The 25,476-nt window shown below is 44.0% G+C and overlaps 4 protein-coding genes and 2 long non-coding RNA genes across 7 annotated transcripts; 4 read left to right on the top strand and 2 right to left on the bottom strand.

Annotated features, from left to right (window-relative positions):
* The first annotated feature begins 949 nt into the window (after positions 1 to 949).
* Positions 950 to 3,213, top strand: slc48a1a (solute carrier family 48 member 1a). Its single transcript, XM_062458924.1, has 3 exons — positions 950 to 1,366; positions 1,773 to 1,940; positions 2,061 to 3,213. Exons 1-3 carry the CDS (start codon positions 1,237 to 1,239, stop codon positions 2,195 to 2,197), a joined length of 435 nt encoding a protein of 144 aa, XP_062314908.1. The 5' UTR covers positions 950 to 1,236; the 3' UTR covers positions 2,198 to 3,213.
* Positions 3,214 to 4,335: 1,122 nt separating this feature from the next.
* LOC134018249 (solute carrier family 26 member 9-like) lies at positions 4,336 to 10,306 on the top strand. The gene is made up of 20 exons (XM_062458125.1): positions 4,336 to 4,460; positions 4,646 to 4,785; positions 4,940 to 5,050; positions 5,142 to 5,317; positions 5,429 to 5,593; positions 5,740 to 5,892; positions 6,013 to 6,095; positions 6,176 to 6,323; positions 6,447 to 6,560; positions 6,689 to 6,766; positions 6,855 to 6,950; positions 7,031 to 7,137; positions 7,275 to 7,344; positions 8,204 to 8,296; positions 8,397 to 8,543; positions 8,725 to 8,979; positions 9,182 to 9,236; positions 9,695 to 9,835; positions 10,002 to 10,060; positions 10,216 to 10,306. Coding segments are annotated over exons 1-19 (2,259 nt in total). The 3' UTR covers positions 10,004 to 10,060; positions 10,216 to 10,306.
* A 248-nt stretch (positions 10,307 to 10,554) lies between these two features.
* LOC134018248 (uncharacterized) lies at positions 10,555 to 11,406 on the top strand. The gene is made up of 3 exons (XR_009929904.1): positions 10,555 to 10,858; positions 11,041 to 11,236; positions 11,329 to 11,406. It is a non-coding gene; the product is annotated as an uncharacterized LOC134018248 (long non-coding RNA).
* Positions 11,407 to 11,409: 3 nt separating this feature from the next.
* hrct1 (histidine rich carboxyl terminus 1) lies at positions 11,410 to 15,283 on the top strand. The gene is made up of 8 exons (XM_062458124.1): positions 11,410 to 11,948; positions 12,122 to 12,178; positions 12,394 to 12,544; positions 12,670 to 12,794; positions 12,924 to 12,990; positions 13,103 to 13,240; positions 13,384 to 13,470; positions 13,554 to 15,283. Exons 1-8 carry the CDS (start codon positions 11,698 to 11,700, stop codon positions 13,851 to 13,853), a joined length of 1,176 nt encoding a protein of 391 aa, XP_062314108.1. The 5' UTR covers positions 11,410 to 11,697; the 3' UTR covers positions 13,854 to 15,283.
* Positions 15,284 to 19,059: 3,776 nt separating this feature from the next.
* On the bottom strand, positions 19,060 to 22,243 carry LOC134018245 (transmembrane and death domain protein 1-like). 2 transcript variants are annotated; one of them, XM_062458122.1, is made up of 5 exons: positions 22,138 to 22,243; positions 21,497 to 21,676; positions 20,972 to 21,091; positions 19,867 to 20,013; positions 19,060 to 19,449 (listed from the first exon to the last, which is right to left on the bottom strand). In XM_062458122.1, the coding sequence occupies exons 1-5, from the start codon at positions 22,202 to 22,204 to the stop codon at positions 19,157 to 19,159; spliced, it is 807 nt and encodes a 268-aa protein (XP_062314106.1). In that variant the 5' UTR covers positions 22,205 to 22,243; the 3' UTR covers positions 19,060 to 19,156. The 2 variants fall into 2 exon arrangements, with proteins under 2 accessions (XP_062314106.1, XP_062314107.1); XM_062458123.1 differs by lacking the exon at positions 20,972 to 21,091.
* A 1,597-nt stretch (positions 22,244 to 23,840) lies between these two features.
* LOC134018244 (uncharacterized) lies at positions 23,841 to 25,051 on the bottom strand. Its single transcript, XR_009929903.1, has 2 exons — positions 24,893 to 25,051; positions 23,841 to 24,243 (listed from the first exon to the last, which is right to left on the bottom strand). It is a non-coding gene; the product is annotated as an uncharacterized LOC134018244 (long non-coding RNA).
* Positions 25,052 to 25,476: the final 425 nt, after the last annotated feature.

Raw genomic sequence — 25,476 nt, 5'->3', positions numbered from 1 at the left:
TTTCCCGGCACATTTGCAATGTAATGCAATGCAGATGTGCACACCGCCCCCTACCGAACAAGATGGATAGCTCGGTCAGCAGGGAGCTGAAGAAGAGCGGCTACTGACGTCACTCTGCTGCGCCGCTCAGAATGCTTTTTCGTTCATTTTGCATTTCTGCAAATGCATTTGAATTTGAATTGTGGTCACGATTTTACAGCCACGTTCTTAAAATGAAAATGCATTTCTGGAAATGCATTTGAATTTGAATTGTGGTCACGATTTTGCAGCCACGTTCTTGAAAATGAAAATGCATTTCTGGAAATGCATTTGAATTTGAATTGTGGTCACGATTTTGCAGCCACGTTCTTAAAATGAAAATGCATTTATGGAAATGCATTTTAATTTTCAAATTTTACATTTCAAATTGAATTTTGGTATCTATTTGCTGGGGCATGTTTTGAAAATTAAATCTCAAATGTCTATTTCTTTTTCATTTTAATTAAGTGAAAGATTGAGCACTCTTGAAGAAGAAAATTAAAATGAAAATAGGATGATTGATTACTAATTTCATTTATGAGTCAAATAATGCAGCCACATTCTTAAAATGCAAATGCATTTCTGGAAATGCATTTTCATTTGAATTTTGGTAACAATTTGCTTCCATACTCTTGTAGCCCGCAGTTATAATTGTTTCCATTGGTGGCGTTGCTCCGGTCTGTCACTTGGGGCTTTCCTCAGCGCAAAGATGTTTTGTGAACAGCGATCGTTAACTGCCTTTGCTTGCTTTGAAAAAGTCCTAATATTCTAGACATCATGATTAGCAGTACAAAATAGTTTATATCAACGTAGTGTATATTTAACAACATTTAATCTTCCAAAACTACCTAAATATAACCTGTGTTGACTGGAAAGGGACGATAAAATAACGAAAGTTTGATATCGTTTGAGGAAACAATATCTTGGTTCTTCCTGTGTTGACGACACAGATTATATTTTGTTGCTACTGTTACATGTCGCGGTTGGTTGCAATGCAATGCATATCATTAGTACAAATAGGGATTAGTGAAGGGAAGTTTTAGAGATATTGTTACACGAATAACCGAGAAATTACCGATTATTATTGGACCTCGTCTTTTGAAAATAGTCTACTTCACCAAAAATGACATAATCACTAGCTAGCTATGTGGTAATCTGTTGGTGGGTCAAAAACATTTTCTATTTGATTCTCGAAGGCTATTTTGAATCGGTGATTTAATGGCGAACATAAGAACGTACATCAGTATAGGATATGCTACCTTCGGTATGCTGGTTGGCTTTTCGGCGTTCCTTGTTTGGAACATTGCATACAAACAACCATGGACGGCGGCTATGGGCGGCTTGTCAGGTAGGTTCAAGCTGGAACAAGTTTCGTCCACACCACACCTTGATTACATTGCAGTTGACCTTATGTCGATTGTAATATTCTCTAATTTTATCGTCTCAAGTGCAACCTTTGTTGGTTATACAATGTAAAATAGGTATTGTGTGGATGAATAGGCTTAGGCATCACATGAGCAGATAATCATTAGCTAGTTCACTCCGGCAAACCTCATGTCGAATATATTGAATAAATACTGTACAGCAATGCTATTTTTCCAAAGAATCCTTTTCTTCCCATCTTCATCACAATGACTTGGTTTAGACATGACTTAAACATGGGCTATCTGGATATGCCCCAGTAGCCTAGTCTCTCTGGGGGTTAGGAGCTGGGATATGATGGATACTATCTATTTATGTATGTCCTCTAACAGGAGTTCTGGCGTTCTGGGCACTGGTCACTCACATCATGTACCTGCAGGACTACTGGCGCACCTGGCTGAAGGGACTCAAGTTCTTCATCGTTGTTGGTGTTCTGTTCTCTGTTTTAGCTGTGGTGGGCTTTGCCACCTTCCTGACCCTAGCCATCACACAGAAGCAATGTAAGTCTCTCTCTAGCTTAGACTATTAAAACATCTACACACACTTTGTCTCTAAGGAATGAGGATTCCCCCTATACAGATTTGTCTGACTGAGTCCAAATGTTACTTCCTGTCCTGCAGCTCTGACTGACCCACAGAGCCTCTACCTGACCTGTGTCTGGAGCTTCCTGACCCTCAAGTGGTCCTTTCTCCTGGCCCTGTACTCACATCGGTACCGGCAGGAGTTTGCTGACATCAGCATCCTCAGTGACTTTTGATCTTAACCACACAGCCATACGACTGGGACAGACTGTTAGGTGTTTGGCTGTCTAACAGCAGTGAGTTCTTTGATCTGGTCAAAGAGGGGTTGCAAGAATCCAGTCAAAGACAAACCAGGAAGAAATATAGAAGATTACAAGCTGATGTGACTGGATGCAAAATCATTGTACCTTTATCCCACCTAGTTGCATGCTCCGGATAAGCCCTATTTTCTATCAACAAATATTCCCATATGTAGCCTACTTAACACATTACTTGATTTATTTGTGTCAGGAAGCATTAACAATTGTACAACTGCTGGTTGACTTGGCATCAATGACATGAGTAGAGGTTTATGTCTCTAAGACTTACAAGCCTATTTGTGGAGTGGCTTAGCTGGATACAGATTGGGCTGCAGAGGCTATGAGAGGTTCTGACTCTTTGGGGTAGCTTCAACTGTTCAAAATGACACAAGTGTTATTTTATCTCAAATGTTGTTTTTAATGTATTGCTTCATTTAAAGAGGATAATTTAGGACTAAATGTTACAGCTGGCAAGGTGAAGAGATGCTCTTGTGATCTCCTTGTTGTTCTTTATTTTGCCACTAGAGGGAAGTACACTTTCTCAGCCACCCTTACTTTTTCATGTTATTGTTTTTATTTCAAAGAGAACTCTTTTACCGTCTGGTTGTGGTAAATGATTGCACTTTAAACAATGCTATTGCTAAACAAATTTGCACTCTCAAAGCTGGCATTCTGATGTTTATTACCATATTAAAATAGAAGATGTTAGAAGTGAAAGTTTTATGAATGTAATGGAAGAGATTTGAATGTTAAAGGCTTGTTTCCTTCACTTGATGTTTCCCATCTTTAGATTACTATTGTTAATCCTTGTTTATATATTTGCGCTCTTATAATATCAAATTGATGTGTGGTGTATGTCAACAGTAGCCATATTTTAATCTTTATGTTTTTATGATTTTACACCAGAACTTCACTATTGAAATGACCAATAATAAAGTGTAATATAAAATGTATTACGTTGAGAGGTGTGTGTTTTTTTGAGCCATGGAGTGCCAAACTGTGAACTATGTAAATTTGACCTGACATAATTTTGAATGCTCTCCTTTATTTTTTTATTGACGTAGATCTAACGTTTACTGTGAGAAGATGTTCTTAAATTATGTTTGGAATTAGCATCAGGGAAAAACATGACCTAAACATGCCATGAATGTCATGATTTTTCTCAGTCAACAAAATAACGAATTTTCTAAATTGAAAAAATCATTTTAGTTCCAATTTTAAGAAACCTCATCCAAGCTTTCTTTACAACTTTAGTAAATATGCCTGAAGTATTGTCTCATTCCTGTTTGACCTTTAAAAAAAGAAATATTTCCAAAGTAAATCTGAGCAGTTTCCCTCCCAGATAAGTATAGTGTGCCTGCCAAGACTCCTCCCCTTTGAGATGGATGGTCAGGTGAGGGTGTACAGTAGCACCAGTATAAGATCAAACATCCACCCCACAGGTTTACTTGAGGATAACCATCACATCAGAAATCAATGCCATCACGCAATTCGCTCCAACTCTAAGGTAGGCAGCAATACACATAAATATAGCCCTGCTAGTTTGCAAGATTGTGGAGATATTCATGGAGTATTTTAAGCGTTCCTTATGACAGATGTCTTTTAAATGACTGTTGTATTTTTATATTACTTTGATCTCCAAATGTGCTTTTTGCTGGGTATTTTAATTTAAGTAACGGACAAGAGTATATGATATTAATGCTTTTGCATTATTCTCATGCTCCCTGCTGCCAGGTCATAGCTAGAAAGACTGGAAGGTGTAAATGGTTATCTGCTCATGAGCAATGGTTGCAACTGCACCAAGGTCAGATTAGAAACCTAGAGACAACACAAGAAAGTTATCTTTCTTCATTCTGCTGTAAGGTCACAATTGGTCACCAAAGGTGTGCGGATGGAATGTTTGTGTAAATATCATTGGTAAATTACAAAAGTGTTATGAAGCTACCGTATTTACTCTTCTCCACCCAGCGTCAGTAGCATTTCTTCCCCCGTGGAATAATATGTGCACTGTGGTTCTCTCATTCACCATTCATGAATATGAGTGTTACCTAGCTTTCCCCTGATAGGCTGCAGCCATGCACAAGGACCGCCCCCGCTACGTCATCAGCAGACCTGCCTACACTCTCCCAGACCTCGATGAAGAGTTTGAGAAGAAGAGACGAACCTTCCCCATAAAAGAGAAAGTTCGGAAACTCTTCAGGTACTGGATCTCCATCCTGACCATGAAAGAACTCTCGCTCCTCCTTAGGCAGTGAACATGAAACTTTCTGTTTGAAACCATACCTTCTTCTGAAGATCTGTGCACAGTACTACTGGATAGATGGGGGATCAGTTATGAAACATCAAAGAATGTTTTAACCAGATCTGAATCTTGCTGTGTGCTAGGTGCTCTGGGTCTCGACTCAAGGCTCTGCTATACAGACACCTGCCTGTGCTGAGCTGGCTGCCCAAATACAAAGTGAAACAGAACCTACTGTGTGATGTCATCAGTGGGGTCAGCGCAGGCACCATCCAGGTCCCCCAGGGTCTGTATCTCTTTCTTCTTCTCTCACCAATATCGCATTGAGCTGCATAACTGGTTGTATGTTGAACATGATTCTCAAAGAAATCAATAGAGTTGGTTTCTCTGATGTCTTGGCATTGTTAAAATGCTGACTCATAATTGTTTTCTGTGTACAGGCATGGCGTTTGCCCTACTGGCCAGCCTGCCCCCTGTCAATGGCCTCTACTCGTCCTTCTTCCCCCTCATTCCTTATTTCTTTATGGGAACCGCTCATCAAATGGTCCCAGGTAAATCCTGGACAACTTAAGTTCGACATTGTCTTCTTATTTCAGACAGGCGTACTGTGTCTTCTCTGCTCTCTGCGTCCACATTCCTCAGGTACCTTTGCTGTGCTGAGCATCATGGTAGGCATGGTGTGCTTGAGGCTGGCGCCAGAGTCTGACTTTAGCCATTTCAACTCCACTATCAATGCCACCGTGTTGGATGAGGAGCAGATGAACCAGGTTCGCCTCGGCATCTCTGCGACCTTGGCCTGCCTCACAGCTGTAATACAGGTACCCAGAAGCTCAGCCTGTCACTGTCTTCACTCCTTCTAGTCTGCTGTCACAGCTTATAAGGAAGAGTTTATCCAATAACAGTCATGTTCACCAATCCTGTGTGAGCAGATGGGCCTGGGCTTGATGCAGTTTGGCTTTGTGGCCATCTACCTGTCGGAGTCCTTTGTCAGAGGCTTCATGACTGCTGCAGGACTTCAGATTCTCATCTCTGTCCTCAAGTACATCTTTGATATCAGTGTGCCACCCTACAGTGGACCGCTGGCAACCATTTATGTAAGTGGGAGGATTGGTGTATATTATGTATACTACACCTCAGTGTAGACTGGTATGGGACTGGGATACACTGAATATAGACTGGTATTTGACAATGACTGAATGCATGAACCATATTTTTCTACAATGATCTGTTTGCATCTCAGACTCTGGTGGACATCATCTGTGGACTTCCCCAGACTAATGCTGCCTCGCTGGTCTTTGCCTTGGTCAGCTGTGTGGTTCTCATAGTGGTGAAGGAGCTGGGGGCACGTTACCGCCACAAGCTTCCCTTCCCCATCCCTATGGAGATCATCATAGTGAGTGACGCCCACTTGAAACTTGATAACTTGAGAAATTAGTCCATAGAACTCTTGCTAAACACTACTAGAAAGGAAACACATGAGAAATACACATACATTATGTTCCTTTGTTCAAAGGTGGTGGGTGCCACAGCTATCTCTGGACCCCTGCATCTACCTGAGATATATCACATGGATATAGTTGGAGAAATACCACTAGGGTAAGTGCTACCAAACACTAATAATAGTTCAGCGATGCCATCTAAACATTAAACAAAGAAATGCTCAACGGATCTACTAGGTTCCCTGCCCCGATCCTTCCCACAGTGAGTCAGTGGGAGGACATGCTGAGCACAGCCTTCTCCCTGGCCATCGTGGGCTACGTCATCAACTTAGCGATGGGCAGGACTCTGGGAGCCAAGCATGGCTATGATGTGGATCCCAACCAGGTACTCACATGCAAGTCAGGGCATGAAGCCCATCTGGAGGGCCCTTTCCACAAGCTTTCTGAAACCCGTGGAAGAACAGGACAGGAATCCCAGTGTCATGAACAAGTGTGTGTCTCCATGCAGGAGATGCTGGCTCTGGGCTGCAGTAACTTCCTAGGGTCCTTCTTCAAGATCCACGTCATCTGCTGTGCCCTGTCCGTCACCTTGGCAGTGGACAGTGCTGGAGGGACATCACAGGTCAGTTCACGTTTAGGGGGGCTGGATGATTTGCTGGTCTATAGGTCAAAGCAATGTCTCTATACAGTAGGTTTGATTCTTGTCTCTGTATGTCACTGATCCACTGGCTGTTTCACCGGCTTCTCCAGTTTGCCAGTTTATGTGTGATGCTGGTGGTCATGGTCACCATGCTAGCCTTGGGGGCCTTCCTGAAACCTCTCCCAAAGGTATTCACAAACAAAGTATCATTGTAATTCATATTTGATTCATCATTGCTGAGCTCATCATGGTGAGTGTGTGTATGTCTAATCCCAGTCGGTTCTTGGAGCCCTGATAGCAGTCAACCTAAAGAACACTCTGCTGCAACTGTCTGACCCATATTTCCTGTGGAAGAAGAGCAAGCTGGACTGTGTAAGTGAAAGCAAACCCAATAAAAAAGTAAGATCTTGCTGTCATTTTTTGTCCTGTACATCTCATCCTCTCTTATCCAGTGTGTGTGGGTGGTGTCGTTCCTTGCCACTTTCTTCTTGAGCTTACCTTACGGAGTTGCCATTGGAGTAGGCTTCTCAATCCTTGTGGTAATTTTCCAGACACAGTTGTAAGTCTTTTTGGTTTGAAACAGTATCACAGATTGGAAATGTTATATGCGATTAATCAATCATAGAAAGGAATATCATAGCATCCAGTAGTAGAACAGTGAATGAAACGTGTCCACTTGGGTTGTGTTCCTCCCAGTCGTAACGGTTCAGAGGTGGCTCAGGTCACAGAGACAGACATCTACAGAAACCCCAAGGTCTACAGCAAGGTACTACACACCCCACACTGGACACTCTATCTTACATTACACACCCCACACTGGACACTCTATCTTACATTACACACCCCACACTGGACACTCTATCTTACATTACACACCCCACACTGGACACTCTATCTTACATTACACACCCCACACTGGACACTCTATCTTACATTACACACCCCACACTGGACACTCTATCTTACATTACACACCCCACACTGGACACTCTATCTTACATTACACACCCCACACTGGACACTCTATCTTACATTACACACCCCACACTGGACACTCTATCTTACACTACACACCCCACACTGGACACTCTATCTTACATTACACACCCCACACTGGACACTCTATCTTACATTACACACCCCACACTGGACACTATCTTACATTACACACCCCACACTGGACACTCTATCTTACACTACACACCCCACACTGGACACTCTATCTTACACTACACACCCCACACTGGACACTCTATCTTACACTACACACCCCACACTGGACACTCTATCTTACACTACACACCCCACACTGGACACTCTATATTACATTACACACCCCACACTGGACACTCTATCTTACATTACACACCCCACACTGGACACTCTATCTTACATTACACACCCCACACTGGACACTCTATCTTACATTACACAACCCACACTTGACACTCTATACTTACTGTACACACCCCACACTGGACACTATACTGACACTACACACCCCACACTGGACACTCTATCTTACATTACACACCCCACACTGGACACTCTGTACTTACAGTACTGTGTGTTGTTCTGGTGGTTTGAGATATATGTGTTGTGTTTTTTGTATTGCTGTTTCACAGTTGCAGTCTGTGAAGGGAGTGAAAATAGTGAACTACTGCTCTCCTCTCTACTTTGCCAATGTGGAAATATTTCGAAGGAAGGTCATTAAAAAGGTATGGTATGTCCCGCAGGTCGAGGCCAGTCATGTTTAGAATGATGCTTCCACATCCAAGGTTTTAAATAATTCAAGTATGTATGGCTGTTTGTGTAAAGACTGGGCTGGACCCAGGCAAGCTTCTCCTGGCTCGGAGGAAGTTCCTGAAGGAGCAGCAGAAGAAGATACAGCAACAAGCCAAACAGGAGCAGGCTGAGGAGACCAGGAGTAGGAAGCTCAGCTCTCTGGTCACCATGAAGTCTCAGGTGAGAGGTCAGGGTCAAGGGTGCTTTACTGTCAGGAGAAAACATTATGGTGATCGGATTTTGATTTACAGCGTAAATGTAAAAATAATATCCATTTCAAACTAACGATTAACGTTGGTCAAAATTTTATGACTATGTTATTCTTGCTTTGGAAATGTTTAACTTTTCTGGGGCACTCCAGACCATTTCACAGTTGGAGCTGCAGAATGACTTTGACATGGCCGGTGACAGCAGCGCCAACAAGCCTGACCCGCCCACATGCTATGTCAACTTCCACTGCAGTGACATTGAGCAGGAGGAGCAGAAACCTGACCCCGACCAGGCCCACTCCTCCCCTGCCACCCTGGAGACCCAGCCTCAACCCTTCCACACCCTCATCTTGGACCTGGCAGGGGTCTGCTTCATTGATCTGATGGGTATCAAAGTCCTCACCAAGGTCAGGCCCTGGTTGGTCTCAAGACATAGAAAGATTAAGAGAAGTGACATATCCCATTTATCAGGTCTACACAGTACATAGGCATTGTGTCAGTTGAAGTTGAAAGTTGAAGTTGAAACAAAGTTGTCTGTCTGAAACTGTGTAAAATACACAGTTAAACTTGTATTGACAAACTGTAGGATTTTTAATGTTTTCTCCACAGATGAGCTCAAGCTATGAGATGCTGGGGATCAGTCTGTACCTGGCTAATGTTCAAGGTAAGCTCTGCTTTGACGCACAGCAGCAACTACTCCATCAAACAGATGACCTGATTCAGCACTGATAAAGCAGTTGTCTGGGAAACAGGATAGCAGTAATATTGTGTCATAGTTTTTACTGGAAAAGACAAATACAAGACAACTGAGTTTTGACTTGTTGGTCAGTTAATGATCAACCCATTACTGGACGAGAGGACACACGGTTGATAAACTGATAATTCATCAAGTAAAAAGAAAAGGTTGGCATTTATTTAAACATGATTAGACAAACTATTCACTGTTGTAATTTTTAAATAAAACACACAACCAAAGAATAGTTAAGGGTGTTCAACTTCCTTCTTGTCTACATGTTATCATCAGTCAAACCCAGCATCACAGAGGTGTTTCAAGGTCATGGACTTCTGCTCTGTGGTTTAACCCCCCCCCCACCATGTAACTGTTGCTTGCGTTGTTTGCAGCCCAGGTGTATGAAGAACTGGAAGGGGGAGGGGTGTTTGAAGAGGGCAGTATCGCTCGCGGTCACCTCTTCATCTCCGTCCATGACGCCGTCCTCTTCGCTCAGGAAAGGTCGACAGGCTCAGGAGCCTCTACCAAGGCATGTCCCGCTAGTTCTCTTATCTGTGTTGCTGGTTGATACCCCCCTTTCCCTCCTTCTCTGTTTACCTCCTTTCTCTCCAGCCCTCACCATCTTATCTGGAGGTAAACAGAAAACTCACACAACTCAGGCATGAATCAAGTGTTCTTCTCTATGCACTTTCCAGGCAGAACTGGAGAGGAGAGAACTTGCCCTCGACATTCATGAGGAGGACGTGGATCTGGAACAGGTATGGAGGTCATGGGAATACACTACATGTTCTGTACAATATTTCATCTGGATATACTCCATAGCTAATGCAAATTAAAGGTGACTTCTCTTACATTAAGTTTTCATCACCACAAAGCCTAAAATGTTTCTAAAATGTTCTTTTGTCCTCAACAGGAGATGTTTTGACTGCATGGTGTTTTAGTGGAAGAAATGAACAAATTAACTCAGAGACTGTTCAATGCACGGTGCGTCTCACAATACACTGATTACACATTGATAATTTGTAATAAAAATTTAAAAAATATCTTGTATAAATATTGTGACTTGACTACTATTCCTAATATCGAAAGCAGTTGATACTGAATAAACTACGGATCACAAAGACTTCCCACTGAACACTTTTACAAGAATTTGAAGTAGCAGTTTGTCTAATTGTGTTGTTTAGATCAGCTAACATGTAGCCTTGACGTCACAACGCTAATCCAACTGTCAATGAGAGAAGTAGGTCAAGCTATTACACACTGACGGTCAGACAGGTAGTGTTCTTTGTCTGTTCTGTGATTTCATATTAGCTTAGATATAGCTTTTCTGTTGTTGGATGGGAACCAATGTTGTTGTTTCATGCAGTAGGATCATGGATAGAATAAGAGTAGGGTGTTGGGGATTTTGAAGGTTTATGTTGACCATAGACAGCTTACTGGCGACAAGCAGATTTGTATAAAGTTTTATTGTGTTATTGATATACAATACAATATATTGTACTGTAATTCTTAATTTCAGTGTGGAGATAAAAACAACACAAAGCTCACTTTACCTGGTCAGTCTGAGCCATGCAAGGCAACTTATTAGAAGCCTAACTGCACTATTTTGATTTGATTAGAGTAGTTAGACATCTTAGGTATCTGTAATGCAGTTGACTTTTCAATCTGTCTCTGTTAAAGTAAACTACTCTAACAGTGTATTATTACAACTACCACCATGTCAACACTCTACAAATAGGCTGATGGATTCCGGCTCCCTCTGGTGTAATAGAATGTGAACTACAGGTTGAGTCTCCAGAACAAGCCTCACCATGGTAGGAAACTGTGGATTTATGGTATTTGTCTTGCTGAACACAGCTATTGTCTAAATCTTAGCCGTGTGTCAACGGGATTGTTTGCACTTTGGAGTTGGACTGACATGAATGTGACAGCAGGTATGATACACCACACCAGTAATATACTGTGAAATGTCCTGCTAAATAATTCATCTAGCTCCTCAACAATAAAACATTTCTGTTTTTCTCAGAAGCACTCGCTTTCTTCAGTCTGTTGGTCTATATGGGTAAGTACAGCTCTGAAGGTTGACATCAGTTTACACGTTCTGCTGACCGTACCTGGTGCTGCTCCCATACCAGGCAGTGTTATTCCCTGTCAGGATGCTCTCCATGGTGCTGGTGTACAGACTCCAGAGTATCTGGGGAGACTCTCTCTCTGTGACTTCCTCACCACAGGGTCTGTGGTACAGGACCACGTCCTTGGCAATCTGAACAGCAGGGTGTTATAAGTTGACCACCCTCTCCACGGGGTACCCACTGATGTGTAGAGGGTTGTGGTTCCACCCCTGCTTCCTCCTGTGTTCTACTAGCAGGCCTTGGATTCAGCAGTCCTCTCCAAAATGTTTACAGTGTTGGTTGTTCCTTCTCTGTGTGAAGCACACACACATAGCACACACAGGCTGGTGTGCTATGTGACCAGCCAGACACAACCCCATCCTGATGTCCCCTCCTTCCACCTGGACCAAGTGGACCCTTTACTCTGCACACACATCATCTACGCCTCCCTGGACCTGGCTCCTGATGACCACATCCTGCCCTTCTCCTCCGAAGATCAGGAAGCCTGGATTTCGCTCAGCAGTCTCAAAGACAGGTGTGTAGCATGGTCTAGACCCTTACTCTAGGGTCTACAGTCAGGGTCTGTGTGTTTATTCATGAGTGTAGCTAAGAGTACTGTGAACATGCATGTATGCTGGTGTTTCTAATTGACTGACTCTGACTGCTATGGCTATATGCAAATCTGTATTCAAATCTCTGCCTCCAAAGTAATCCTGATCTGAAGATGCTGCTAGCCATAGGGAGATGGACCTCCATTACCACAAGGTCAGTGTCCCCATCAGTACAACAAAGTACAGACCCTTCATCTAAGAATCATCATAAACACTGTGCTTTAGCGAGCCAGTGTCACACAGACAGTTTATTGCCTTCAGGATTTCCAATCATGGAAGCAAAGTTAAACTACTAGAAAAAGACAATATAAAAATACGTTTGAAAAGTTTTCTCTTCAACAGTGGCATGTTGTAACTTCCCCATCACAGGCTTCTGGAGATAGCCTCAGACTTCCCCAGGCGAAAGACGTTTGTGCAGTCAGCGGTGCAGTGCCTGAGGCAGGAGGGTGCTGATGGTCTGGACCTGGTGTGGCTGCCTGGAGCCCAGAATAATGACACTCTCCTCACTCTGTTTCTCAAGGCAAGACATTCCATGCACGTTGTCATTTGATGTCACTTGTGATGGGTGTTTTCTGTTTTGTAACAGCCTCATTTTTTACATCTGGTTCTTTTCTCGTTTGTGTGTGTGTGTGTGTGTCGGTGTAGGAGTTGCAGGGGGCGTTCCAGGAGGAGGCTGGTGTGTCTGGTAGAGAGACCCTGCTCCTCTCCACAGCTGTGCCAGGGCTGGAGGACCCTGACCTCCAGGGCTCTGATGCACGCTCCTTCTCCCAGTCAGCCCACCACACCACCACCACATTTTGACATAATATTGTTTGTGCTACACAGTCTGGCACCCTTAGGAGGTGACCTCACCTTAAGTAAACGGGATGTCATAACTAGTCATTCATTGTATCCCTCAGATATGTGGACTTCATCTCCTTTCTGACCTATGACCTTCAGCGGCCACTGCAGGCAACACCAGATGTGGTCAGACCTTACATAGTGCACTGCACCACCTCTATCCATTCCTTGTTTGTAGAATATTTGCCTTGGTTTTCACCCTTCATTTACAGATTCATATTTGCCATCATTTTCTCAGAACCATCTGGTAACATACTGGCTGTCACAGGGAGTGGAGTCTCAGAAGCTGACCCTGGGATTCCATGTCTCAGCTCCGGGACTGTGGACCCTGGAGAATGAGACCAGCTTACAGTGGGACTCAGAGGATCACACGCAGGTAAACACTTCATGTTGATGAAGTGTTGACAAAATATAATCTGTTTGTTGATGAAATAAGGGGTTTGGCTCCAGTAAGGCTGACGCTTCCTGCTGGGTGGTTCTGGGTTGGACCTCTTGGCTCTTGTCTGCTCTTCTCCTCAGATGTGCCACTTTCTGAGGACCTCCCATGCTCATCCTGATGACCACATGCTCAGCTCTGAGAGACATGGAACCAGCCTGAGAGGAAAGGTACATGTGTACAAGCACAGTGCCTCAATCCTGTACTGTGTTGTGTCCGTCCATATGTTCAAGTCCCTCCCGTTGCCTCCTAGCTGTGGCAGCTGAGGAGAGTGGGTGTGCGGGCAGCCTCAGTGTGGTCCCTGGGCCTTGACGACCCTACTGGGACCCTGTGTGGCCGTGGCTCCTCCCCCTTCACCAGGCTGCTGAGGTCTTCTCTCAGGCGCAGGAATCACCACACACCTCATCACCGCTCGCCACACCACTATCAGCATCGGCACCACCATCGCCACGGTTCCTCTACCCGGGACCGTCACCTTGGCCACCGCCATTGTCACCGTCATCGCGTCCGCAATGACATGGTGTCACCTAGGCAACACACCACCTCGGTCTGAGTGCTCAGATCTGTTTGTGTACTCAGTGTTTGTTAATGAGGGTTCCTTCTTGCTTATGTGGAAAACAATTACGTACACGCACACACACGCACACACTTTCCTATAGCAGCCTCACGGCAGGTAGTGATAGCAGATAGATACTGCGTTCTCTGTGCATGAATAGATTTATGAGCCTATTAAGAAATCATCCTAAGGAATTCTGGCACACACCTGGTCCTCTGGTCCCCCTATACTCTCCAGCAAATTGGCTCCACAGGTAATTACAGAGCTCCTGTGGCCATCAGCTTTCATTTGGAGCAGTGGGAGAGCCCCTTTGCTTTTAATAGCTTCCTCTCCATCCTGCTGACTTTTTGTCTGTGCATAAGCCCAAAAACAACCCTGTACCATTGAGATACTGTGAGCCAGCCAGTGCTCAGGATCTGACACTGGGACACTTCAAAGCTGGTGTAATATCCTGAAAAGCACCATTTGTAATGTGTTATAACTTTAGTTCTATTCTGTTGTTTTTTAGTTCTATCCTAATCTTGTGTTGCATGTTTGGTCAAAACATACAGTGCAGCATGAGTAGTCTTTATTAGGTTCTTCATCTGTACTCTGTCTATATATTGAGCACCATTTCAACAATATCAGACTTTGAAATAAAGAATTTGCATCACTAATTCCTGCTCAATGGGATATGAGCAGGTCTGGGTAGAGTATGAAAGCTATCTTAGAAATGTGTGGGAGTCATTTGAGTTTCTCAGAGCACCTCCTGTAATCCACTTCTCAATTTCAAGTTACTGTTTGTTTGGTGTTCATCAACACACATCAATTTATCATGTGTACATGCGTTGGGGAGACTGTGTGGAAGATCGATTAGGCTTTGTTAACAAGCCACGTTTACTGGCAGAGAGATCATAAATCTTCATTGTGCTGTATCAGCAAAATGGGTCGCCTTTGGACAGGGTTCATTACAGACTCGCTGGGAGCAAATTTGACCACTCATATCTAATATTAATGAATGTTGTCTGTTGTCTCACCCTACAGGGCCAATGGCAATTAAAGACCCCAAGAATTGAACGTTCCCTGGTGATTAATTGAGACATAACATGAGAAAGACTGATTCTCGTAAGAGGACGGTTAATTATCTAATGTCCAATTATGCCACTGGCCCAAGCTTGGTATAAATTGCTACTCAATCTCTTTTTGCCTGAGTAACAAAAAAGGGGCCTACACTGTTTCAGTGTTGTGACAGTGTTTGTTGTGAAATACCGTTGATAAATGATCTGCTTGTAATAATCCTGTAAAGTGAAACTTTCTTGTGTGTTTCTGAGGTAACATTGACTTTCATGCAGTGAATGTCATGTGATGGAAAACCATTTCCTGTAAATTGATAACACAAAGCAGTGTGAAGATAAGAGTACTGGCCATGTGTGGGTTCACAGATAGACGTTAACACTGTTATCTCAGAGGCTTTTTGCGTGGTTTTTGGTCTGGGTCTTTTCAAATGTATACTGATGTAAATAATTTGTTGCTGACATCAGACACAACGTGATCTTTTTGAACTGTATATTCATGAGAACATCACACGGAACATCACACAGACTACTGATATATTTTTTCTACATTTCTAGGTAGAACATCAACAATGACTAAATGGAATGAGTGAGTGAGTGAGAGAGGGAAGGAAGGTGTCTGGGCATCTGCAGTACACGAGTCCTAGACCCCACTGTGGAGAGGGGCCACCTTGATGCCCTGGTGATCTCTGCTCTTATCGTGCAATCAGCTCATTACAGAGAGTGACAGGTGTGTTGCTTGATCCTCGTTAGATAAAGGATGGGTCTGATTAATACGGATGCAGACTCCCTATAGGGCTTCTCAGCCTCGGCAGGGAAATGAGGGTAGACAATGTAAAGCAGCTCAATGTGGAGCATGTCTGGGGAGCTCATTATAAACCGGAGTACAAACAGGAAGCCACATGATGCTGCACAACAACATGTCATCATGGGTGTTGTGCGTGTTATTACATGGCCTTAATCCAATCACTTGTGCACAATTACTTCATTAATGTTAGAAATCATGCATGATAATGCTGAAGGCCTGGATGAATAGTGGCATGAGGGAGCCCCGTTTCTATCTCATTTAACAACCCACGCAGGTGTCCACCAATACCTTCCACTCTGTCTGTTTACACCTCTCTCCTCTCTCCTCCCTCACAACAGCTCAGTCATCAAGGGGGTTTAACTGTTGTTTGTTAATTAAACTATGATTGGATTGGAGTCAGATGGCTGAGCGGTGAGGGAGTCGGGCTAGTAATCTGAAGGTTGCCAGTTCGATTCGATGCGTGTGTTTGAAACACCATTCAGGCAGGTGCTGCTGTTCCATGAAGAGGTGTGCTTCTTCTGCCTTAGGCCTACTTGGTAGGCATACAAGGAAGAAAGAAATATTTATTATAACACTGTCTGTCTCGTATATTCTCTTAGCCAAGGTGAGATCGCATAGCATCTGTGTCATAATATCATAATACACAGACAGAACACCTACAGCGCGGCTAAATATCTCCCCGTTCACCCCAGTGCCTGCAGTGAGGACCCATCTCCACTGGATGGCACTGTGGCTACATCTGTGATCTCAGCCAGACGGTCCTTCTAATAAGTGATAAAAACTTTGAAGTTTCTGAAATTCCCCCAAAGGAAACCATTAGAGGGAAAGTTGCAAAAGCTGAGACGGTGTGAAACAATAAAACACGTGTGTCTATGAGGAGCCGATGTGGTGATTTCGTTTCCTCTGATCCATATGTATTGAACGGGCGAAGACTGATGGCGGAGCAGGGAGCGTGACGCCTCTGTGGCCTACCCCCCATGAATGAAGATGCAAATTTAGGCCCGGGAAGTTAGAGCTCTTAATGACTGTAAGCACCCCTCCGAGGCTTGACGCTCCCAGCCTCGGCACATCAAGGACGCAGCCTGTCGGAGGAGCCCCTCGGTACTCCTCACATCCAGGCCTTCCGTACATCCATCCAGCCAGCACTCCTGACTCCTTCTGCTGAGGCAGGCCCATGACAAGAGGCAGATGTGCTATCTTTAGAGACAGCCCTCTTTTGATAAGCCCTGGCTCCGCACGCTGTTAAATGACCATAGAAAACCATCAGGATAGAAGAAAGCCGTTCTACATAAGAATGGATGTGCCTGAAAAGCGTCACCCCGCTCATTCGTTGTGCTGGAGCTGCAAATGTCAATTTGGTGTCGGAGTATTTCTCTCTCCAGCCGTGACTTCTGCTATTTCTTCATCCCTTTGAATGGAAATGAAGGCGGGCCTCCCATTCAGAGGCCTGTACGCCGTTCACAGGGACAGTGGAATGCCTCCGAATAGACCAGAGGAACAAAATAGCAGTCAAACGTGTGACCGGGCACCAGCTTGCTGAATAAGCAATTCTGCAGAGCGTTGAACAATCTTGTGGAAGTGCTTTAAAAAAAAAAAGAAGAAAATCTCCATTTCAAAAGTGTGTGTGCCGTGCTTCGTGCGGCCTGAACGTGGTGTTTGTATCACACAGCTCCTCATGATCCTGAAGGGGCAAGCCTGTACCGTGGTGGGGGGAGCCTCTACTGAGACAGACAGGCCCCATGTGGGATGTTGTCTGTGGGAGTCGCTCAGGCATACAGAGAGCTGGCCTCCCCTGCTCGCTGCCGTCCAGGTGAGCCCCCAGCAGGTGAGCCTGTCACGGCCGTAGAAGAAGGGGATGAACGGCCACCTGGGGGAAAGATGAAGAGAAGGAGAGATAAAGAGAAAGAAGTTCTGTGTTGTCACAGGGAGCTGTCAGTGTCCCAGTCAGTGCCCAGTGAGCTACCCACCAGACAAGCAGGTCCCCTTTTCCTTTGAATGAACTTGAATGTTTTGAAAGTAAAATCTGAAAGTTCTGCACTAACTGGTGTACCAGGCAAGTTGACACACAGCAAAAGTTTAGAAAAGATAAGATCAAATTAAAACAAAAAACATTGTTTTGGCAGGACACAAACTATCCGTGTGATATTCTAGGTTTAGTATTCATGTACCTGAGAGGCTGTTGTCTGACTCCATGTTTGTATTGACATTCTCAGATACACGCCCTCTGCACACGGAGCAAAAGCCTTAACGCTTTGCATTCTAATTTATTTAGATGTTGATTTATAACCTAATTGCCTCTAATTGCTGCTTAGTACCACTTGTTAGTCCAAACTGTATAGCTCCTGAAGCACATTAGGCCAGGCTTTATAATGAAGTAATTAGTTCAATTATAAGGAACAGGAATTATGAATGAGGGAAATGTGCATACAAAAATAAAGAAATCACTCCAGAGCTGCTCGGATATTTTACGTTTCGGTGTTGTGAAAGTCTTATTAACAAGTAACTATAATACAATGGTACACAAAGTCTTTATTTAAAATGCCATTTCAGTTCATTTATTTTTTTACTTTTCATGTTACAGAATCCTATGGTAGGCTGCTGTTGCATGCCTGTGTTGGCATGCTGACGTTCAGAGAGCTCCCATCAACACTGTTGTTTCAGACACTGAAGGTCCAGACACATAAAAAATACACGGACATCCCAACACACAATTTCCAATTCTCCATTAAAGTTCCTTATTTTCAATTTGGACAGACACTGTGTTGCCAACTCTCTACCATCCCAGCCCAGAGTATTTCATTGTCTGTGAGCGCTGTCATTGTTATTAGCCTGTTGGCTAGCCCGTGGAGGTATGGGCAGGCTCGGGAGAGCAGGCGCCAGCCTGGATAATTAGTTGTTCTTTAACGCCAGACGGGCACGCTGCCATCACTGGGAGGAGAAATGGAAAGTGGCATCGCTGTCACAGTAGCACCAGAACAACCTTGGTTGCGACAGTCGTGTTCCAGTGCATCTGCCACACCACCCGTCTTCCAGCCACCGGCAGGACAAAACTGTGCATCACTCCAGCAGACACAGCATGCAGTACTGCTGCATTATCACAAAGCAAATGATCGTCATTTTTTCCCAAATGTGGTGCGGTAGCCATCTTGTCTAGTTATTTGGGCACTTGTGGTTCTTGCCAGATTGTGGTACACTCCCACCTCTGAGAGGAGCGGGAACAAGGTTGTGATAGTTCATGTAGTATGCATGTTCGGTTTTTAACTGTTTCAAACTGGTTGATGAACATTTTGGATGGATTTGAAACAAAGATGACCGATAAAGACTGTGCATTTAGAGAACACATGTTTTTATTTGATTTTATTTGCTCGTCAGCAGTAGCTTACCCTCAGTTCAGAAACTGGTGCCACCTGGGCCGACCTCTGACCTTTCCACCGGACGTTTCAGGATCCATCTCCACAGCTTCCAGCTTCTCTGGTCCATCGTGTCTGGCTAGGGTGACGATGGCGTCTTTGTGACGAGGACCTTCCTCTGCTACAGGACAGGCTGAGCAGGTCGCCACGGGAGATACGAAGAAGGAAGAGGAGAAGGGGCACGCTGATGAGGAAGGCTCCACCGAAGCCCGCCAGGAGGCCGTAGACGAGAGGCCAGGCCCCCTGCAGAGGGCGCCGCTGGTACGGAGGGACTGGAGCCCTCTCCACCAACAGCTCCAGGTCACTCCACCTTAGGTCCCTCACTGCCAAGCAACCAGACAGCAAGCAGTCAACAACACACTGTGACAATCCAGCAGCAGGTTAAAACAGTCAACCACACAGAAACTTCAGAGTCATCAAAACACTCATGAGAATAATACAAAGAAGAATTGACAGGTGATAATTAAAGTTGGGAATTTGCAGTTATCCTTAGAGAAAATGCCGGCTGATAAAATTAGGTTGATGTTGATTAGTTATGAATTGGATGACTGCCCACGGCAACCGTTTCCAATCTCATTTAATCTAAGCACATTGGAAAACACAAGTGTACCCGACAGTGTTGTGTTTGATTACTTAACCTACAGTATATGATCAATCCAAACAGCTACATGCAAACCCTTCTCATGGTGAATACACGGTTACATAGATGACATGGCATCATCTGTGGGTCTTAAACTCACCTTGTCTGGCCTGGGGCTGCTGGTCTACATGGGGGTCATCCTCAGTTTGGACCATGGGTAACTCCAAGTTGTTGACATGCTTGTGGTAGTCCTCCACATATCGCTTCATGTTCAGGCTTTTGTCCTGGTTGATATTCTTCCCTACCTCTGTAAATACAGACCACCGGTGTTGTGAATGGCTAGTCACACTGTTGACTAGACTGTGGGTTTAAAGTCATTTTTGATGCCATCGCTATTCACTGAGAGCTGAGTACCTCTTGGCTAGGATTTTAAAAAGGCTTTGGTCAATCAGTGTTCTGTTTTAATGTTCAGCAACTGCTCTCTCTTTTCTAACTAAACCATTATCTGCCAATATTTCATGCACAAGTTGATTCTTTCATAATTGCAATCATGTTTTTGGTTATTGGGCTTTTTTTATTTGCACATTTATTTTGATCCAAGCATTAATTGCTTTTGTGTGCAATATTGACTAAAGAATGTTTTTAAGTCCACTCTGCTATTTCTTTCTGTCTCTCTCTCTCTTTCTCCATCTCTCTTTTAATCTCTCCCTTAGCCTCTCTTTCTCCATCTCTTGTCACTCTCTTCTTTTCTCTCTTTTCCCCCTTCAATTCACCCCTCCTTCTCCCTCTTCCAGCCCGTTCTCCATCTCTTTCTCTCGCTCCAAGTCAGATGATGGAGGCAGCAGATGGTTTGTACTGTGACTGGTGTCAGCTCCACAGAGTCTTCTGTCAGATCATTTACACCTCCTCATATCCGACACCACTCGACTGTGGAACTGCCTGCACAGTGGACCCCAACACATGCCAGACACTGGCATTGTGCAAAATATGCCAGCTTTGAAAGTCCAATTAAATTGGATCTTCTTTTTTACTAATGAAGCAATTATGTTATGGACTGAAACAAAGCCAGAACCAGCTTAGGAAGAACTCTATACCCTAACAATAATTTATAATTTTAATAACAAGTCCGCTTTTGAGATGTGCTTTAACACATTTCTTGAACAGTAGTCATGTGTTCACACAGTTAGTGGATGTCATGTAGTACGTGTGTGTGTGTGTGTGTGTGTGTGTGTGTGTGTGTGTATGTGTGTGTGTTTATGTCTGACCTATGGCAATGTCTGTCCTGCCAATTTGCTGCAGGGCTCGGGCCAGCCTGTCATAGTAAGTCTGTTTTCCATGCTTCTGCAGCCATTCTGTCAGAGATGTCCTACACTGAGACTCCTTGTCTGGTTGTCAGCACATAAAGTCACACACACATGGTCAAGGACAGACAGAGAGGACAGACAGGACAGACAGAGCGGACAGACAGGACAGACAGAGAGGACAGACAGGACAGACAGAGAGGACAGACAGATAGGACAGACAGAGAGGACAGACAGGACAGACAGACAGGACAGACAGATAGGACAGACAAATAGGACAGACAGGACAGACAGACAGACAAGACAGATAGATAGGACAGACAGACAGATAGGACAAACAGATAGGACAAACAGATAGGAAAGACAGATAGGATAGACAGATAGGACAGACAGATAGGACAGACAGATAGGACAGACAGACAGGACAGGTAGTCAGATGCATTCAAACCAATCTGAATGGGGCGTAATAACTGTGAAGTACATCCGTACCTGTGTCTCGTCTGACTCGGGCCTGCAAATCAAGCTCATTGTTCTCCAGAGAAAGGTGATCCAGCTTGTGGAAGATGTCGTCCTCAGGGTGAGAGAGGGCTGACAGGAGGTCTTCACACTCCTGGCTGGTTAGCAGCTCCACCAGGCGCTCCAGCTGGTGAGCCCCTAGGTCCTTTGCCACTGTGGGCCACCGCAGGGAAGAATAGGTCAAGTTAACATCACACCTGGGTTTCACAGTGGCTGGAATCTAGTAGGAGAAATCTACTCTACCCAGACTTGAGCAAACAGTAAGTTTGTGAGAAACCTTCACTGTCAGAATGTAAAATGTGGGATTGGCGTTGATGCAGGTTATGACTGTGACACGCAGTCACAGGTAAAGGTTGGACTATCATGCAATGTGGTCTGCGATGCAATGAGAAGCCGAGGTAGAGTAGACCCTATCAATTACCAAGTACTGACACCACTGTGTGATACAAAGCTGTCATATCACTCTCCCCAACTGTGACAATTAGACCCTGAATAACAAAACATCTCACAACAGGTGGGGTATCCCCCAGAATTCAGACTAATTACAGCTAAGATTGGTTTTCCAGATCAGATCCATTTAGCACAGCTGACAGCTGTAGATAGCAGGATCTCACCTGTGTCTTCCTCCAAGCTGGTCCTGAGGAGAAGCAGGAGAATAGAGAGGACTTCCCTGACTCTCATGATTGTTGTTTGTGTCCATTCACAAAGCAGCAGGCCCAACCCTCCCTGGACGCTTTACATTCAAACCTAGACAATGATCCGGAACTCATGGTGTCACAGAGTAGTAGAACAGTGTAGGTAATGTTCCATAGTCTTCAAACCTAAATACATTTTTCTCATGTCCATACCATTATATCATTTATCATTAGATGGTCTAAAACGTTTGGAACTCCCTTAAAAAAAAACGTACTGGCTGCTATGATTCATCCGAATCTATTCTGACAACAATGTTGTGCTTTTATGTCCATTTCTTATTGTTAATGGATGAAGTACTTTTCCTTCTGACAGGAAACAGAAGCTGGGGCTCTTCCCTAATCATATCCCTGCTATAACAATGCCTGTTCACTGTCACTGTTGGTGTGTTTCTTGACAAGCTACTAATGTTGCCTCTGAGTAGGATAACAGTGCACCTAAAAGCCTGTCATTCATTCACTGCCCAAACACTCTTTGAGCCTGCGGACAAATATGATTAGATGCTAATGAGAGCAAGAGGATGCATTTATGCTTGTCTGTGAGGACCCACAGGCATAACTGTGGGCCAAAAACCTGTTGATTTTCACTTTGGTGTTCATTTCAGTTCTGGTTTTTAAAAAAGGTCCTCAGAGGACAATTGATTGAAGTTGACCAAAACAAACCAGACCAAACGGTAAGGGGCACATTCAAAACCCTTGATTCAATGCTGTGCTCTGCTCTGCTCGGCTTTAAAGCTATTGAACACAAAAAAGCTTTATCCAGACCAGGTGGAGTTCCTGCAGCTAATGGCTTTGCGCTCCTGTGTCTGTGAACATTGCTCTTTTATAGCTGAAAGCGTTGCAGCAAATTAAATTTGGCTAACAATAACTGCCCTTTATAAGTCTTTAACAATCATTTGCAGCTAATTAACTTGTAATAACATGGTTTTGTAATCTGTTATAAATGATTCATGTTTTTTTGTAGTTGCACAGATCCACAAGGTTGATGTACAGTAGGAATCAAACCCATGACCAAAGTGACTTCTGAGCTTCATCCACTACACACAAAAATGAGTCATCAGATCACAAGTTTTTGACTGTCATTGACTTAATACATTTCCTTGAATCAAATGTTGATGAGGGGGTTCGTAGTCTGGGAACCATTTCCTTTGGGTTTGAATGAGTTAAATTAAGTATGTAAAGAAGTCACATGAATAGATAGACAACGGGAGGGATGCTACTGTACAGTACTCACAGCAGGGAATATAACCTGTTTTGTGTTCCCATTTTACTCTCTATATTTCTTAAAAGAGGTGTGCGGGGATAGAGCAGCGATGCACAGTTCTCGACACAGTCTTGCTGTTTGATGTGCAAGTGGGTTCATGTGAAGGCACGTTTTGAATTGGTGATATAACTTGGCAGACACTCTGAGGGCTCGAAACTCAACTTCTGTGGGTGAACTTGTGTGTCAAATGAGTGGGTGTTTTCGTATTGTATCCATGTCAGCTAATGTAAAACCATGGTGAGGGGCTGAGGCGCAGACAGAGTACTGTTTGAGATGGCGTGGGTGTAAATGAATGGGTGTAAATGTAAATGTGGAAATTGGATACAGATGCAGCTCCAATAAAAAAGGGGGAGTCACAGGGTTGCGTGAGGAAGTCCTCAAATCCTTTATTTACAGTTACATTAGAATGAAAAGATAATTGTTTCATTGAAACAAAAGTCTCACAAGTGAGAACTAGGACTGAACACATGAACATATATATTTTAAAGTTAACCATATAGCAGATGTTTCCATTTATTATGGATATGCAATCATTGGGCTCCCTGGAAAATATCTTCATCCATTGCCAAGTCAACACAGTGTACATCACAGACTCACAGCTGTGTATGAGTCAGGGCCTTCAACCCAAACTGTAGCTCTGAAGTTTTAGCTCCATGCCTCTTACACTTCACACCACTGAAATCTGCTTGGAGATAGACACAGACTCCGGTGGAATGAAGGATAGAACACATGGAAGGGTCTTGCAGAGGGTATAAACAAGGGGTCTGAAACAAAGAAACACAAGGAACAAGTAATAAGCACTGCTGTAAAAAAAAAGACATATAATTGATCATCTTTGGATTATAGTTCTCTGTCACTGACAAGAGGAAGGACTATGGAGCTACACATTCATTTAGCATTTTACAAGCTACCTCTTTTCTGTATCCCTGGCACAGTTTGTACCTTGCAGCTAGCTCAAAGCCCCGGGTGATCATGGGTGAATCTAGAGGAGGGAGGTGTAAACTAGCAGGGAGCGAGGGAGGGAGTGCTGCCAGGACGCTCCCTGAGCCTGAGCCTGAGCGAGACCAGACCTGCCCTGCTCTGTGGCTCCAGGCCTCTAGGCTGCTGAGATCCTGGGCTCTGGCTGGCATGCAGTCACAAGTCTGCCTCAGTCTTACCTAAGCCCCCCAGCAACAGCCCTGTCTCAGCCAAGCCACAGCCTCAGCACAGCCCCCATCCAGCCCAGCCCGGCCCAGCCCAGCTCTGCTGCCCGCCTAACTGAGGAAACCAAAAACCTCCTACTGTTCTACTCCTGCACAGGGGCTTTTAATGCTTTTACCTACACAGGCAATACTGCTATACTCCTGTGGATCTCTGAAAGCAATTCCATTTTGGTTGTTTATTCAGAAAAGCTCTTTTACAAGCACAACTTACCTCTTTGCTTTTAGAATTCCTCCTCATCTGTAGTGAACTGCTAAAAGGTTGGAAATGTTCAGTCAAAATTGAAAAGTCTTGTAAAAAAGAAATACTGAAAGCAACTTTTGTACCTTAAGTATTGCTGTCACCACCAACTGATCACCATCTTTGCTTTACTTACACTGACTTTTTTCTCTACCTGACTCAGGTGTTTGTATTTTAGAGGCCTGCAAGGACCAATAGGACATCGGCATCTCATCGGTAGCTCCTCCCTTAACTCTACAATAAAGAGCAGCCACACCCTACGATGTGCCACTGTTTTTACTGCCACATATCTGAACATCACTTCCTTAGATGTAATCTAGAACTTTGATGAAAGCTCTGGAAAATAGGTGCGGCATTCTCACAATTACAAACATTCTGTTCCTGCATGTTGTGACCTTTCAGTGCTTATCCTTCATCAGACAGACTGGAACCTGCACACTTTGGAAGTTAAAAAGGTGCACATGAGGATAGGGTTGAATTAGAATCTCTTCGCTGTGGGGTTTCTGAATGAATTTGACTCAGTCTCATCAGAGCATATCACTTTCCTCATTAAACCT

Source organism: Osmerus eperlanus, chromosome 4, assembly GCF_963692335.1.
Source record: "Osmerus eperlanus chromosome 4, fOsmEpe2.1, whole genome shotgun sequence".
Taxonomy (NCBI): domain Eukaryota; kingdom Metazoa; phylum Chordata; class Actinopteri; order Osmeriformes; family Osmeridae; genus Osmerus; species Osmerus eperlanus.
This window is presented reverse-complemented; position numbering and strand designations above follow the sequence as displayed.

Excerpts from the sequence above, each read along its gene's own strand:
- hrct1 (XM_062458124.1), top strand. The coding sequence starts at position 11,698 with ATGTTTACAGTGTTGGTTGTTCCTTCTCTGTGTGAAGCACACACACAT. Across the intron at positions 12,795-12,923 it reads GATGCACGCTCCTTCTCCCA|ATATGTGGACTTCATCTCCT; the intron begins GTCAGCCCACCA and ends TGTATCCCTCAG. Across the intron at positions 13,471-13,553 it reads GAACCAGCCTGAGAGGAAAG|CTGTGGCAGCTGAGGAGAGT; the intron begins GTACATGTGTAC and ends GTTGCCTCCTAG.
- LOC134018249 (XM_062458125.1), top strand. The coding sequence starts at position 4,336 with ATGCACAAGGACCGCCCCCGCTACGTCATCAGCAGACCTGCCTACACT. Across the intron at positions 6,561-6,688 it reads GTGCTGGAGGGACATCACAG|TTTGCCAGTTTATGTGTGAT; the intron begins GTCAGTTCACGT and ends CGGCTTCTCCAG. Across the intron at positions 6,767-6,854 it reads TCCTGAAACCTCTCCCAAAG|TCGGTTCTTGGAGCCCTGAT; the intron begins GTATTCACAAAC and ends GTCTAATCCCAG.
- LOC134018245 (XM_062458122.1), bottom strand. The coding sequence starts at position 22,204 with ATGAGAGTCAGGGAAGTCCTCTCTATTCTCCTGCTTCTCCTCAGGACC. Across the intron at positions 21,092-21,496 it reads CCGAGTCAGACGAGACACAG|ACAAGGAGTCTCAGTGTAGG; the intron begins GTACGGATGTAC and ends GCTGACAACCAG. Across the intron at positions 20,014-20,971 it reads CAGGACAGACATTGCCATAG|AGGTAGGGAAGAATATCAAC; the intron begins GTCAGACATAAA and ends CTGTATTTACAG.
- slc48a1a (XM_062458924.1), top strand. The coding sequence starts at position 1,237 with ATGGCGAACATAAGAACGTACATCAGTATAGGATATGCTACCTTCGGT. Across the intron at positions 1,367-1,772 it reads GGCTATGGGCGGCTTGTCAG|GAGTTCTGGCGTTCTGGGCA; the intron begins GTAGGTTCAAGC and ends GTCCTCTAACAG. Across the intron at positions 1,941-2,060 it reads AGCCATCACACAGAAGCAAT|CTCTGACTGACCCACAGAGC; the intron begins GTAAGTCTCTCT and ends CCTGTCCTGCAG.